At 47.9% G+C, this 15058-nt stretch overlaps 1 protein-coding gene across 34 annotated transcripts in view; it reads left to right on the top strand.

Moving 5' to 3' along the window:
* Positions 1-14540, top strand: part of ADAR (adenosine deaminase RNA specific) — a 44657-nt gene extending 30117 nt beyond the window's left edge. For 19 of the 34 annotated variants that reach the window (XM_070607359.1, XM_070607366.1, XM_070607357.1 and 16 more), the window contains 9 exons: positions 5805-5952; positions 6292-6463; positions 7068-7161; positions 7853-7975; positions 8276-8409; positions 10103-10285; positions 10770-10882; positions 11226-11353; positions 11461-14540. In XM_070607359.1, the coding sequence (XP_070463460.1) occupies positions 5805-5952; positions 6292-6463; positions 7068-7161; positions 7853-7975; positions 8276-8409; positions 10103-10285; positions 10770-10882; positions 11226-11353; positions 11461-11698 (1333 nt within the window). In that variant the 3' untranslated portion in view covers positions 11699-14540. Of the gene's footprint in view, positions 1-5804; positions 6031-6291; positions 6464-7067; positions 7162-7852; positions 7976-8275; positions 8410-10102; positions 10286-10769; positions 10883-11225; positions 11354-11460 lie in introns of all 34 variants that reach the window. The other 15 variants (XM_070607356.1, XM_070607368.1, XM_070607360.1 and 12 more) reach the window with 1 other exon arrangement.
* The last annotated feature ends 518 nt before the right edge of the window (positions 14541-15058 follow it).

Here is a 15058-nt window from a genome sequence, read left to right on the forward strand (position 1 = left end):
AAGAAAGAAATAGAAAGAGAGGAAAGAGGAGATAATGGTATCGTTATTTACAGATGATATGATTATATACCTGGAATATTCATGAGAAAACTGAAGAAATATTAGAGACAAAGGAGAAATTAGGAGAGGAGGGGATTACAAAATAACGTATAAGAATCAAGTACTTTTCTGTATACAAGAATAAGCAAGTAGAAAACATAGTAGAAAATACCCTATTTGCAACAGCAACTAAAAAGATAAATGACCTAGGCACACTCCTAATAGGAAGTATGTAGGCGCTACATTTAGTAGGTGCTACTGAAGGACAGAAAGCAAGACTTGAGTAAATGGGAAAAAATACTGTTATTAGATAGAAAAATCTAATTTACTGATAGCAGCTGTCCCTGGATGAATCTCTACCTTTGATGTGATCCCAAGAAAAACACCAGTAGAATTTATTTATTTGTTTTAGAACTAGAAAACTTGATTCTGAAGTTCCTATGAAAAATAAACATGAAAGAATAGCTTGGAAAATTCTTAAATAGTAATGAGGCGTGTTGGCACTAGCAGACGTCAAAATTGTGTTGTATTGGCATGTGGATAGAAAGGCGGATCAGTGAAACAGAATGAAGCCACTGAAAGTAGACGTAGAGATATATAAATGGGAATTTTGTCCATTATAAAGATGAGGCTTCAGATCAATGGGGGAAACCATGGGTTATTCGGCAATGGTGTTGAAACTGCTAACTATCCATCTGAAAAAAAAAACACAGCTGAATGTCTGTCTCCTTCCCTACACCTAAATTCCGTTGGATCCAGGATTTAAATGTAAAATAAATGAAATCATAAAATCACTAGATAAAAAGTGCAGATTTGTTTTAGAAATTTAAAGTGGCAAAAGCCTTTCCAATCAAGACACAAAACATAAAATTGTAAAGGAAAAAGACAGAAATATGACTGTAAGAAAAATTAATGTGTAGTAGCAGGATCACCTGAGAAAGAAATACTTGCAATACAGTACAGCCCAAGGCTAATTTCTTTCATATGTAAAGGGTTCTTTTCAAATATACCAGAAAAATAGACAAAGTATATGACCTGTACGTTCACAGAAAAAGAAACAATGAATTATTGATAAGTTAAAAGGTGCTCAGCCTCACTTTAAAATTTACACTTCTTCAGCGTACTTAAGCAACAGTGATTAACCGCGGTATAATTCACTAATTATAGCCAAGGGTAGAGAGCAATGCCTTCAGCCTAGCAATGCCATCTCTAGGAATTCACACATACACACAGCGTGCACACACACACACAGTGCATGACATAGTACACAGATTTTCATTGCAGCATTGTTTATAATAGCAGGAGACTTGAAATGGTCTAAACATCCATCATTTGCAGACTGGTTAAGTAAACTATGGTACATCCACACTTAGGAATACTATAGAGCCATAAAAAAGAGTAAGACACGTCTATATGAAATGATCTCTCGGGTATATTCCTAATGAAAAAGCAATAATCATATGACAGATACCTTAGGTGTAAAGTGAAGAAGGACATATAAGTAGTGTGCTTATATATACCTAGAATATTTTCTTGAAGGATTAAAAAAAACTGGTAACTGCTTCTGGGGAAGGATGGACACTTATTTTTCATTATAGACTTAACTATTTGAATTTTTACTTCTGTGGCATCTAGCTTTTCCATTTTAAAAAGTCATTACAAAGAAAGGCTCATAAAATGGTATCTTACTATTTTAAATTTGTCTTAGTAGTAAGTAATATTATTCATCTATTCAGTTTTATGTGCTGTCTTTCCCTTTTCTGTGAACTTCCTGTTCTTGTCATTATCCATTTTCCTTTTGGCTTGTTACTCTTCATCAATATGTAAGAGCATTTAACATAATACAAAATATTAGCTCTTTGACCAGCGGGAGCCAATTTAGAACACTCACCCTATTGGGGGCCAGAAAAGGAGCTCTTATCGTCTTCTGGTGGCAGGGTGCAGTGGGGGCAGTGGGCGTCTGCCCGTGTTAGAGCCATCCAGGGGCAGGCTCCGCAGCTGCCCTCCTCCTGGTTCAGTCTTCACTCTCAGGAAGCCCCCTTATCTTTAACTTCATCCTTCATGCAGTAGGTTCAGTCCATTTCCTCTTTCTCTTCCATAAAATCTTCTATAAAATCCTTTCTAGGGCTGCATGTCAGTCATTCATTCAGAATTTAAGAACTTACTATGCACTAGATTGAAGAAATGAAAAACTCCTGCCCCTGAATGTACCACATACACGTAATCACAGCACAGGGTTATAATGTGCCAGATGGAGGTCATGCGGTGGGGACATGTGCTTGTTGCAGCCAGTGTCTCCTGGGGAGTGGAGGAAGGTTGCCTGGAGGAGGGGAGATTTTAATTTACCAGCTACATTTATTTACCATCTAGTACAATAACACACGTTACTTCCTTCTTCATGAGAATTCTGCTGGGTTCTCTTTTTTTCCTTTCTCTCTACTCTTCTTGGCAACCTTAACTGATTTCGTGACTTTTAATACCTAAATGCTGGAGACCTCTAAATTTGTATCTCTAGCCCAGACCTTTTCAGAGCTCCCAGTTCCTCTGTCAAGCTGTTTACTTGTCATGTCTTCTTGGATAGACATCTCTAACAACACGTCCGAAGCAGAACTCTTGATTTTTGTCCCTTTTACCTCTTTTTCCCCTGGTCTTTCCCGTCTTAGTGAATGATGCTACTGTCCATCCAGTTGCTCGAGCCAAAACCCTGGGGATCAACTTCTATATCCCCTTCACCTCCTTCAACCAAACCATCTTTAAGCTCTGTTTATTAAACCTGCAATTTCTATCCTAATCCTTTTCTTCTCTTTCCACCTCCACTGTCAGCTCTCTAGGCTAAGCCACTCTCTTCTCTCACCTAAACCATGGCAACAGTCTCCCTGCTTTATTCATTCATTCAACAAATATTTATGGAGTACATTCTGTTTGTTAGTACAAGAGCCAGATACTAATCAATAATCACATAAAGAAATGTAAGATCTCAGGGGCTGGCCCTGTGGTGCAGTGGTTAAGTCCAGCTCACTCCACTTTGGCGGCCCAGGTTCGTGGGTTTGGATGCCAGGCATGGACCTACACCACTCGTCAAGCCATGCTGTGGTGGTGACCCACATGCAAAATAGAGGAAGATTGGCACAGATGTTAACTCAGGGCTAATCTTCCTGAAGCAAAAAGAAGAGGAATATTGGCAACAGATGTTAGCTTAGAGCAAATCTTCCTCACCAAAAAAAAAGAAAAAGTAGTATGTCATATTTGATACGTATTATCAAGGGTTCGAGGGGCTGGCCCGGTGGTTCAGCGGTTAAGTTTGCACGTTCCACTTCGGCGGCCTGGGGTTTGCCAGTTCAGCTCCCGGGTGCAGACATGGCGCTGCTTGGCAGGCCATGCTGTGGCAGGCATCCCACATATAAAGGAGAGGAAGATGGGCATGGATGTTAGCTCAGGGCTAATCTTCCTCAAAAAAAAGTGTTCGAGACACATGGTGCAGTGAGATTCTGTACACATGACTTGACTTAGTAGGAAGGTGGGGAGGGCTTCCCCAAGAAGTGATGCCTGAGCTGAGACCTGTCGATGGTTAGAAGAGAAAGAGGGAGGGTTCAGGCAAAGGAGATGGTGCACCGCAAGTCCTGTGGTGGGAGGAGGGCAGAGCCGCTGAAGGGGCTGCAGGAAGCCCATGTGGGTGGAGCAGAGAGCACAGGGGGGGCCTGATGCTGGATGAGATGGAGGGGTCCTGGGGGCCGGCCCACAGGCCTTGTCAGCCACGTTATGCCTCTTTACCACACAGGCAGTGGGAAGCCATTGAAGGGTTTTGAGAAGGAGTGCCACTTGCCCCACACCCCCGCTTTACCCTCTTCCCAGCATTTTTCCTACTGTATTTTTATACTAAATTCTCTTTCCTACTCTGAGAAAACTAGTTCAGACCTTTGCCTCTTTCTTCAAATTTCCACCAAAACCCTTCTTCCTCACTCTAAATTGATGACCTCACTTCACACTTACTTGAGAAAATAGTGATAATCATATGACACATACCTTATCTTCCCATCACCAAATCCCCCTCCATCTGTGCATCTGTCCTTTTCTGTGTACCAGCGTGCAAGGAGAGCCTTCCTCCTGTCCCTCTTCCCTGCTCCCCCCCCATCTACTCCTCCAGGCACCCCCCCGCCCTGTCAGCAGTGGCTCCCTCCTCTGGATCTTCCCATCAGCCTGTAAACATGCCCATGCCCATCTTTTAAAACCCTCCCTCAACCCCACATCTCCCTCCAGGTCCCACCTGTCTCTGCTCCCCTCACAGCCAAACCTCTCAAAAAAATGGTTTAGACTCATTGTCTTCACTTTCTTAACTCATTCCAGTTGGGCTTTTGTTCCCAGCATTCCACTAGAAGGCTAACCACTAGCCATGTGTGGTTATTGAGCACTTGAAATGTGGCTGGTGCGACTGAGGAACTGAGCTATTAATTGTATTGAATTTTAATTAAAGTTCATAGTCTCATGTGGCTAGTGGCTACCATATTGGACAAACTTTATCATATATACATGGAGATATATATGTGTGTGTGTTTGTGTGTGTCTGTGTATATATGTATATCTGTGTACATAACAGTTCATATTCTTTTCAAACACATAGAACAGTCATGAAATTCTCCTGGATCCCTCAGGCAAAGATCCTACACGGTTTGGCCCCCACCTTCTGTTCCGTGTCTTTTCATGTCACTGTCCCTCTCCTTCAGTGAACTTTAGCCCACTGGCCTGCATGAACTGGGCATTGGCAAAAAAGGAGTGAAGGCATTCCGCTGCTTAGAATGAGCAAGGAATAGTGAGATGTTTCGTGTGGTTGAACATAAAGATTGATTCCTTTTCCTGCCTGAGCTGATAAATCTTGCCACTGAAGCCCTTCTTATATGCAGTTGCATTATCCAGAGCTGGGTTCCCAGCCAGCAGGTTAGGATCTGGTTGAAAGCTAGGATTCTGGAAACCGTGTCTGGTAGATGCCCACGCCATTTTGCTCCATCACGTTCTTCCCTCTGTTTCTGGAGGTCCGCAGCCAGGAAGCTGGCAGCACTGCCTGCCCCGCCCCCCCCAGTGACCCTACTTGTAAGGCTTTCTTTGTAATAAAGACAGGCCTAGAGCCTTTGCGGGCAATAGTAGCTAGTCAGAATTTAATAACATGATTTTATCATATTCAGTTTTATGGCCACCTTCAATTTATGACAAGTGATACGGTTTTTCATTAACAGCAGTGATAGGAAGTTTCCTTTTTAAGTGTGTGTACGTTTAAAAAGAGTCAATTTAGAGAAAAATATTAATTAACAGTCCAAGTGATCTTTGGGTCTAGCGTAAACCACCCCGTGATTCACAAATGTCCGAAGTCTGGGAAGTGCTGCCTTAGAAACAGGGCTGTTGATTGGGGACAGCCCAGTGGTGCAGTGGTTAAGTTCACATGTTCCGCTTTGGCGGCCCGGGGTTCCCCAGTTCAGATCCCGGGTGTGGACACGGCACCGCTTGGCAAGCCATGCTGTGGCAGGCGTCCCACATATAAAGGAGAGGAAGATGGGCACGGATGTTGGCTCAGGGCCAGTCTTCCTCAGTAAAACAAGAGGAGGACTGGCAGCAGATGTTAGCTCAGGGCTAATCTTCCTCCAAAAAAAAAAAATGGACCAGGGCTGCCGAGAGTGACGGGTCCGTATGTTGGCAACTGAAGCAACAGTAGCCCTTCCCAGGAACAGCCATCAAGGTCAGGTGCTTGTCTTTATTCCCTGCTTCTCATCCCAAAGGTTCGTTTACCAAGCAAAAGTTGGGGGTCGCTGGTTCCCAGCCGTCTGCGCACACAGCAAGAAGCAAGGCAAGCAGGAAGCAGCAGATGCGGCTCTCCGTGTCTTGATTGGGGAGAACGAGAAGGCAGAACGCATGGGTTTCACAGAGGTAACCCCAGTGACAGGGGCCAGTCTCAGAAGAACTATGCTCCTCCTCTCAAGGTCCCCCGAAGCACAGCCAAAGACAGTTAAGACGTCTACTTTTGGTGCTCTCTTTTTTTGGGGTCCTGCTAACTCCTCCCTGGGTGGAGTTGGCTCTTAACTTGCTGTGGTGTGAATTATTCCTGGGCTTTAATATTAGCCTCAATAGAACATAGACCTGGGACACCAGGTATGAGGGGGAAAGATGACTCACACGTGGAGTAGAACTTGACCTCCGTACCCACTCTGAAGTATGGTGGCCGCAGACTAGGCTCTGTGACCCTCACGTCGCCTCCTGTCCCCACAGCTTCCTCTCACTGGCAGCACCTTCCACGACCAGATAGCCATGCTGAGCCACCGGTGCTTCAATGCTCTCACCAACAGTTTCCAGCCCTCCTTGCTCGGCCGCAAGATCCTGGCTGCCATCATCATGAAGAAGGACTCTGAGGACCTGGGTGTCGTGGTCAGCCTGGGGACAGGTAAGAGAGGCTCTGCCACCTGCCCCTCATGGTCCCTGCAAGCACATCCTTTTCATTCTCTCCCAGAGTCCCGTGTGGGCAAGTTTAAGGCTGGGAGAAAAGACTCTACATTTTCTTTTTAATAGTTATTTTATTTATTTATTTATTTATTTATGCTGGGAAAGATTTGCCCTGAGCTAACATCTGTTGTCAACCTTCCTCTCTTCTTTTGTTTTTCTTTTCTTCCCCAAAGCCCCAGTGCATAATTGTGTATTCTAGTTAAAAGTCCTATTTCTTCTATGTGAGCCGCCACCACGGCATGGCTACTAACTGATAAGTGGTGTGGTTCTGTATCCAGGAACCGAACCTGGGCCGCTGATGCGGAGCCTGCCAAACTTTAACCACCAGGCCATCAGGGCTGGCTCAAGACTCTTCTTGTATTTCATTTTCACTACAGTTAATTCAGAATGGGGAATGAATTCTCATTTCCTAGGGAAAAGGATATGGGAGTCAGGATCTGATAAATTGAGGCTATTTCTGCTTTCAATCCTGAAGAACAAACAGCTTCTACCCTAGCCATCATTTTCCTTTGGAAATTTCCCATTTGCTTTAAATGCCTTCGCAGGGAATCGCTGTGTGAAGGGAGATTCTCTAAGCCTAAAGGGCGAAACCGTCAATGACTGCCATGCAGAGATCATCTCCCGGAGAGGCTTCATCAGGTGAGCGAGATCTGTGGGGTGGCGCTCCCCTTGCTGCCCCTCCGCTGCCCACCTGTCATTGTGGCTCTGACACCCACCAGACAGGCAGGTCGTTGACTTGGCAGTGTCAGCCTTTGCTTCGCCCGTCCATTTGAGCCTGTCTCGTGGAATCGATCCCTTCTGTGACTCGGGCTGCATCCCGCTACTCAGCCTACTGTTAAGTGCTCTCCCTCTTTCTTCCAACTCTGCTTCATGCCCTTTTTTAAAAACACAAATGACCTCTTGGTCCTCAGGGCTTTAGGGATGAGGGAGCCTTCCATCTCCATTTGAGGACCTGTAAACTGCCCTGCCAGCTTTCTCCTCTGGTTCACCTTGTGTTTAATTGATGAAGGGAGAGACTCAGGGAGAAGCAACAGCCTCCTGTAGTCCTTGGATCAGTTTGTTCTGCCCTAGAATCCCGTAGCTGCCAGAGCGAGGAGCTCTTGGCAGAGATGAAACTGACCTGAAAGGCTAACTTGGCTTTAAGCAGTGCTGAGGCCTCCCAAGGAGAATTTTCCACCACCTCTTTCAACTTGAGAAACCGTGAAAGGTCTGCACCATGAAGGCTGTTCCTTACTTGGGGCTTAGTGTTCTTTCCTTGAAGTCAGATTATAGAAGCAACTGCTATTCCCAGAATCAAACCTGTCTTCCTAACCAGACTTTCTTCTTACAGGTTTCTCTACAGTGAGTTAATGAAATACAACCCCCAGACTGCAAAGGATAGCATCTTTGAGCCTGCTAAGGGAGGAGAAAAGCTCCAAATAAAAAAGACTGTGTCGTTCCACCTCTATATCAGGTCTGTACAGTCTCTGTTGCCACCAGAGTGGGCCCTGCCTGGCTTCCTGGTTTGGGTATTCAAATGGTCTCCTGGCCCATAAATCAGAGCTTATTCATTGGGCCACACTCAGCTCTGTGTTTGAGGTTCATGCCGCTATGTGGAATGACTCACACACACTTCTGCCCACCTCCTATGAAGCCTATGGTGGGCTTCAGAAAAACCCTCTCACCTCTACTACATTGGACTGTTCTCGAGCCCCAGGAAATTGGAGAGAAATGTCTGCACAGGTGAGTTGTAATAGATGCCTCTGTTTTGCAGCACGGCCCCATGTGGGGACGGTGCCCTCTTTGACAAGTCCTGCAGTGACCGTGCCGTGGAGAGCACTGATTCCCGCCACTACCCTGTCTTTGAGAACCCCAAACAAGGCAAGCTCCGCACCAAGGTGGAGAACGGTGAGTGAGACATCCTCCCTCTTCCCACAAAAGGCCCTGCAAAGCCCCAGGCCCATCACAGGGACACGGGCACCGCTGCCGGCTGTTTGCCTTTAGTTGCTGGGGAACAAGGGTCTTGTTCACAGAGCGAGGGAAAACCTGGGAACAGGGAGGGTCTGGAGGAAGACCAAGATTCCTAGTTGAATTCGGGAGATCTCCAGATCAGATAGGAGGCAGAAGTACCCATCCAGAGCCCACAGGAGAGAGCCTGACTGCCAGTGAAAGTCCGGGAGTCCTCCTCCTCTGACGTTCTTTACAGCCATGGGTGGATAGGATGACCTCGGGGGAGGGAGGAGGAAAGTGATGCAGAACCAAGCCGGAGGAGTTGACAGAGGACGACGCAAGGGCCTGGTTCCCCCCTCCGGTCTAGTTGGCTGCTGATTCCACACCTTGTCTGCCAATTCCTTCTCCCCCACTGTCCTCCAATGTCTCCTTACTGTCTCCTCACATCCACTCCTCTTCCCTCCAGGCCATTCTGCTGTCATCAGAGTGATCCTCAAACATAAATCACATCATGTCACTTTTCCGGCTCAAAACCCTAGAGTGTAAATAGAATTACCATAGGACCCAGCCAGTCACTCCTGGGTGTATACCGAAGAGAAATGAAAACGTGTCCACACAAAAGCTAGTACACGAATGTTCATAGCAACATTCCTCGTAATAGCCCCAAAGTGGAAACAACCCAGATGTCCATCAGCTGATGAATGGATAAACAGAAGGAGCTATACCCATACAGTGGAATATTATTTGGCCATAAAAAAGGAGTGAAGTACTGATACATGCTACAACATGGGTGAACCTTGAGAACATTATAAGAAGTGAAAGAAGCCAACACAAAGGACACATATTGTATGATTCCATTTATACGAAATGCAGATTCATAGACTAGGATAGGTAATAGGCAAATCCATAGAAACAGAAATTAGTGGTCGCTCAGGGCTGAAGGTGGGACGGCTTGGGAGAAAATGGGGAGCGACTGCTAACGGTAGCAGGTTTCATTTGGGGGCGATGGTTTCACAACTTGATGACTATACTAAAAGTCATTGAATTGCATGCTTTAAATGGATGAATTGTATCTCAGTAAAGCTGTTATTTAAAAAAAAAATGCTCCCCCATAGTGGTTTCCCATCACTCTTCACGTAAAAGCAAAACCTGCAGACTCCCAGTCTGTGCTTCAGTCACACTGGCTCTTTGTCAGCTCCCTGACCAACCAAACCCCTTGCTGCCTCAGGGCCTTTGCTTTTGCTGTTCTGTGTCTAGCTGTTCCTTCTCCTCCTTCATGTCTCAGCTCCCCTGACAGATTCTACCCAGGAGGCGCCCCTTGCTGTCCTCCATCTCTGCTCCCTCAGAGCCTTCAGGGCATTGTCGCCATTTAGAATTCTTACGCAGTTACTGGTTTACTTATGTGGAGTCTGTCCTGTTCCCTTTCTATCCCTTCACCCCCACAAATGTTCTAGGACAAGGAGCTTACTTGGTTTTCCTCACCGTTGTTTGCCAGCACCAAGTGTGGTGCCCAGCACGCAGTGGGTGCTGTGAAGTAGATGAAGAATGAAGGAATGAGTCGCCTGTGGCCCAAGTGTGGGGAGTGTAACACCACACCAGGGAGTGGTTTGGTCTGGGGCCCCTGTGGGGCTGACCCAAGCCTCTCACACAGGGGAAGGCACAATCCCAGTGGAGTCCAGCGACATTGTGCCTACGTGGGACGGCATTCGGCTCGGGGAGAGACTCCGCACCATGTCCTGCAGTGACAAAATCCTACGCTGGAACGTGCTTGGCCTGCAGGGGGCACTGTTGACCCACTTCCTGCAGCCTGTCTATCTCAAATCTGTCACCCTGGGTAAGGGACCTATCGCCAGTCTGTCGTGCTACTGCCCAAATCCCAGCAAACCGCATTCTTTGCTGCCAGGTGCTCACATGACATCCCCCCTTCTCAAGTTGTGCTTGCTTCAGTGGTCAGTAACTGATTCTGAGGGTCCAGTCTGCTGGGAGGGGCAGCCTGGCGTGTGCAGCAGCAGGCCTAAGTAAAAGCATCCTGGCGAGTCTCTCCCAGACGGATTAAAGAAACGCAGCAGCTTAGAACTGCAGCCTGTTTCCTTGACCTCCACAGCCCTGGGGCTCTCTGGGAGCCTTATCTATTGTGCTTCAGTGTGCTGTGGTCTCATGTGTATCCGCGGTAGCCATGCTCAGGAGGTGCTTCCTGACACGGGAGCTGTTTCTCTGTCTTGACCACTGTGCTTGTCCCTTCAGACCCCCCACATGCCTCTGCCTCTTGACAGCGTTTGGTGCAAACACAGGTGTGTGCATTTCTTTTTCGGACTCAGGTTACCTTTTCAGCCAAGGGCATCTGACCCGTGCCATTTGCTGTCGTGTGACAAGAGATGGGACTGCATTTGAGGATGGACTGCGACATCCCTTTATTGTCAACCACCCCAAGGTGCTATAACCCATCCATTTTTCCCTTGATGTTTTTCTCTTTTTCGAGCAGTCCTATTGGCAGAGTAAAAGTTTACACTGTGGGTGAGGGGAGCCTTAGCTGGTGTCCCGAGAACTTATCCTTTCCTCCTTTTGAATGCCCAGGGCTTTCCTTCTTTTAGTCTGGAATTAATTTGAACTGAGTTGGGGTTAGTATGTCTAGAGTCTTAGCCAAACAGAATCCTAAAAATGGGGGGAAGGTCACGACCCCACACTCCCTCTTTCCTATGAGTCTTGAGTCCCTGCTTCAGAATCTTTTTCCTGAAAGGTTCCCATCTTTGTCCTGTCGCTCCTGGGATTCCTAGGTTGGCCGAGTTAGCGTATACGATTCCAAAAGGCAATCCGGGAAGACTAAGGAGACGAGCGTCAACTGGTGTTTGGCTGACGGCTATGACCTAGAGATCCTGGATGGGACCAGGGGCACCGTGGATGGGTAAGGAGCGAGGGCAGCACAGTGGAAGCAGAGCCCCGCCTTCCAGAGCTCCAGGGCTCCCCGCCTTTTCTGATCCGGGTGGGAAATGAGTGCTTTTGTTTCTCCAGGCCACGGAATGAATTGTCCCGGGTCTCCAAGAAGAACATTTTTCTTCTGTTTAAGAAGCTCTGCTCCTTCCGGTCCCGCAGGGATCTACTTAGACTCTCCTATGGTGAGGCCAAGAAAGCTGCCCGTGACTATGAGACAGCCAAGAACTACTTCAAAAAGAGCCTGAAAGACATGGGCTACGGGAACTGGATAAGCAAGCCCCAGGAGGAGAAGAATTTTTACCTCTGCCCAGTATAGTGTGACCCAGTGACTGACGGGTTGGGGGTGTTTCACACTGGGGCGAGAGAGGTAGGTCGTAGCATTCCTCATCACGTTGATCCAGGGGTGGTTTTTCTTTTCGTTTTTTTTTTTTTCAACGGAACCACAGTTGGTGATACTGAGAACTTTGGGTTCCGGTTTATCCTGCTTTCTTTGGGAATATGAAGCTGGGTCTAGCCAGGCCCCCTTCTCTTTTCCCAAGCAAAGAGTAGAGACCTGAGGGGAGAGAGAAGGGGTTATCTTTTCTTTCCGCCCAAAGTGTCAGCAGTCACTGAGCACCTGCAGCCCATTTCCTCCTCAGTTCTGTTTCGGATTTTTCCATTTCCCTTCCCTTTTTGTTTGCTACACTGACCTCTTGTGGTCTTGAGTAGGTTCCAGCCAGCTCCGTGTGAATCATGTCGGGGACTGATGCTTTCCTTCGTGGATTCTGCAGGCCCTCCACTTCCCTGCCTCCCTGTCTCAGATTCTTTCCTTGTGATCATTAAGTTTCTCCTTTTCCTCCAGGAAGGTAAAGAGGTGAACTTAAAGAATTTGGTGGAACACTTACAAGGGAAGGAGTTTAAAACTGTCGTCAGTTAATTACTGGTGCCAGGTGTGAGCAGAATCTGCAGATAATGCTCCGCAATCTTCAGACCTTGCACTTTAGCCAGCTTGGGAGGGGTCAGGAGGCTGAGGAGGCTGCAGCGCCGGAGGTGCATCCCTTGCCAGGCAGCAGGGGAGGCCAGCGCCCGCCAGACCAGCCTGGGCGGAGGAAATTGCCCGAGCAGTAGCGGAGGTTCCCCCTGCAGGGGTGACAGACCATTTCCCAGGAGGAGAGTGCAGACATGCCTTGGAATAATGCCAAGCTTCGAGCTGCCCCCCTCCTAAAGCATTCCTAGGTATTTGTCCTACCAGTGGGGGCATTAGGGCCATAGACCCCGGTCAGCTGGTAGGAAACAACCCAGGACAGATTCTAGGGGCAAATCATCTCTGCTCAGATAATCAGGACTTAGCAAGAATGAGGGCAAAAAATCACGTGGGGTCAGATCCCTGTTCCACCCAGCATCTTTCTCACGACAGTGATATGAAGGGAAGTTGACTAAATCATGGCTAAATTAGGAGTTGTTCAAAGGATGCCATAAATGTTGATTCTTAACTGCTACAGATAACCTGCAATTGTGCAGATTTTTTTTTTTTTTTTTGAGGAAGATTAGCCCTGAGCTAACTGCTGCCAATCCTCCTCTTATTGCTGAGGAAGACTGGCCCTGAGCTAACATCCGTGCCCATCTTCCTCTACTTTATATGTGGGACGCCTACCACAGCATGGCCTGCCAAGTGGTGCCATGTCCGCATCTGGGATCCGAACCGGTGAACCCCGGGCCGCCGAAGCGGAACGTGCGCACTTAACTGCTGTGCCACTGGGCTGGCCCCGATTGCGCAGATTTAAAATCCAGATCTAATGCTCAGTTTATCCAAGTGCTTTTGTTTGGCCAGACAGCTTCAGAAGGTTGTTCACGAGCAGGTCACAGACCTGAGATCTCCCACCTGTCAAGGAATCTTTATAGGGTTGACATACAACAGTAGTTGTAGGTGAAAGGGCAGGTTGTCCTAAAACTCTGGGAGGTGGGACCCTTTGTCTACACCTCACGTTCACGTTGACTCCTGTGGTTAGAGCCTTCAGCCTCTCTGTGGAGTCTAGCTCTGGGCCTAAGTCAGCCAGACATGCTCCAGAGAAGTAGAGAGGCCTGTCACCTCCAGACCTGAGCCTGTCTCTTTCCTCTAGATGATTCCTCTGTATCTGTGAACATGCCAAGCCAGTGCCCTCAGCTGATTTTCCACCCTCCCCAACACGCCGCAAACCACCGACTAGTTAGCCCTCTGACCGTCCCCCTCTTCAACAGTGGATACATCCATGGTTGCACTTTTATTCTTGTGGCTACTGTTCCCTTTGTACTTCTGACCAAAATAAGAAAACTCAAGTTTTTTAAGTATACTAAGGATGTCTTTGTGGAACAGCAAAGTGTCCCAAGGAACTGGTAGGGAAATGGTGCCTGTCATCTGGCATGGAAGGGGCCTGCCACCCCGTCCTGTGAATCTGCTGAAGGCACGCAAAGTCAGTCCTGCCCCGGGAGGCAGCTCCTCTCCCTGGGTCTTCGGCTGGAGGGCACCACCTACTGGTTCTCGGGACGTTCAGCCCCTTGGGTCCACCCTCAGAATCTCCGGCAGAGCTCTGACTCACCGCCTCTTCTCTAACCAGGAGCACGGGCCGCTCGAAGGAGCAGAGCCCTCCCCTCCCCTCGGTCTCGTCTAACAAACTCGCAGTCTTCGGTCTCTGCTGTAGGGAGAGAGCCAGGCATCCCTGTACCCCCACGTGTCTGCTGGAAACGAGCCTGTGTCCGGCCCTGCACGGCCGTGCCCCCTCACACCCCTCTGAGTCACCCAGGACAGAGGCAGTCGAGCCCCCACCTAGAGTGTTCTCTTCACTTTTTTGTCCGATCTTTGTTTTTAAGCAGCAAGACCCCTGCCTCCCCCCCCTTTTTTTGGTTAAATGATCCTTGTAGTTGATTTGTCTGAACTGTGGCTCTTGTGCATTCTTTGAATAATCACTTGTACGAACTGTCGCTGCTTGAAGCTATTTCCTTACTTACAATGCAGACACTTTCTTGGTTTTTGGGGTCTTGGTAGTGACTCCAAGAGCAGAGTGGGGAAGAGCCCAAGCATAGACTTGGTGCCAGGATGACTGCAGTCAGTTCCATGATTCTGCTTTTTTGTGTCCCTTGGTAACAGTGACTAAAAATACACATTCCTGATAAATAAAAAAGAAGAATCGAATTGTTAGAAAGCCTCAAATCTTGGTTTCTTGGGGGAAGTGAAAGTGGGGACAGAGGGAGCTGTGATCCTGGGATTTTGGGTAACAGCATCAGCTGCGTCTGACACAGAACCTGGGGAGAGGGTCGTCCGTCAGCCGGCAGAAAGGAGCCATTTCAGAGGGCTCCCTGGGAGGTGAGCCTGTGTCCAGGTGGGGTGGGGGCAGCAGGCTCCACACACCCCCTTCCCCGTCAGGGCCCATAATTAAATATCTTGTCCCCAGAGGTTTGATAAGCAAGATTTCAAAGCCCAGAGCAGAAGAACATCCCCTGAGACAATACCACAGTGACATACACAACCCCAGCTCTCCGCGTGAAGGGTGTTTTTCCTCAGCCCTCTGCCCCCACCGGCTCTCTTCCCTGCAGGGATGTGCATATATGGAATGAAGTTGCAGCAGAGACCAGAACTGGCTTGGCTGCAGTCTTAGGAGACAGGCCATTTGCTTTCTGTTTTATTGAAGGTAGCCTGAATGTCTCTCCACGTTGAATTTCA

Source organism: Equus przewalskii, unplaced genomic scaffold (genome assembly GCF_037783145.1).
Source record: "Equus przewalskii isolate Varuska unplaced genomic scaffold, EquPr2 ChrUn-10, whole genome shotgun sequence".
Classification (NCBI taxonomy): Eukaryota; Metazoa; Chordata; class Mammalia; order Perissodactyla; family Equidae; genus Equus; species Equus przewalskii.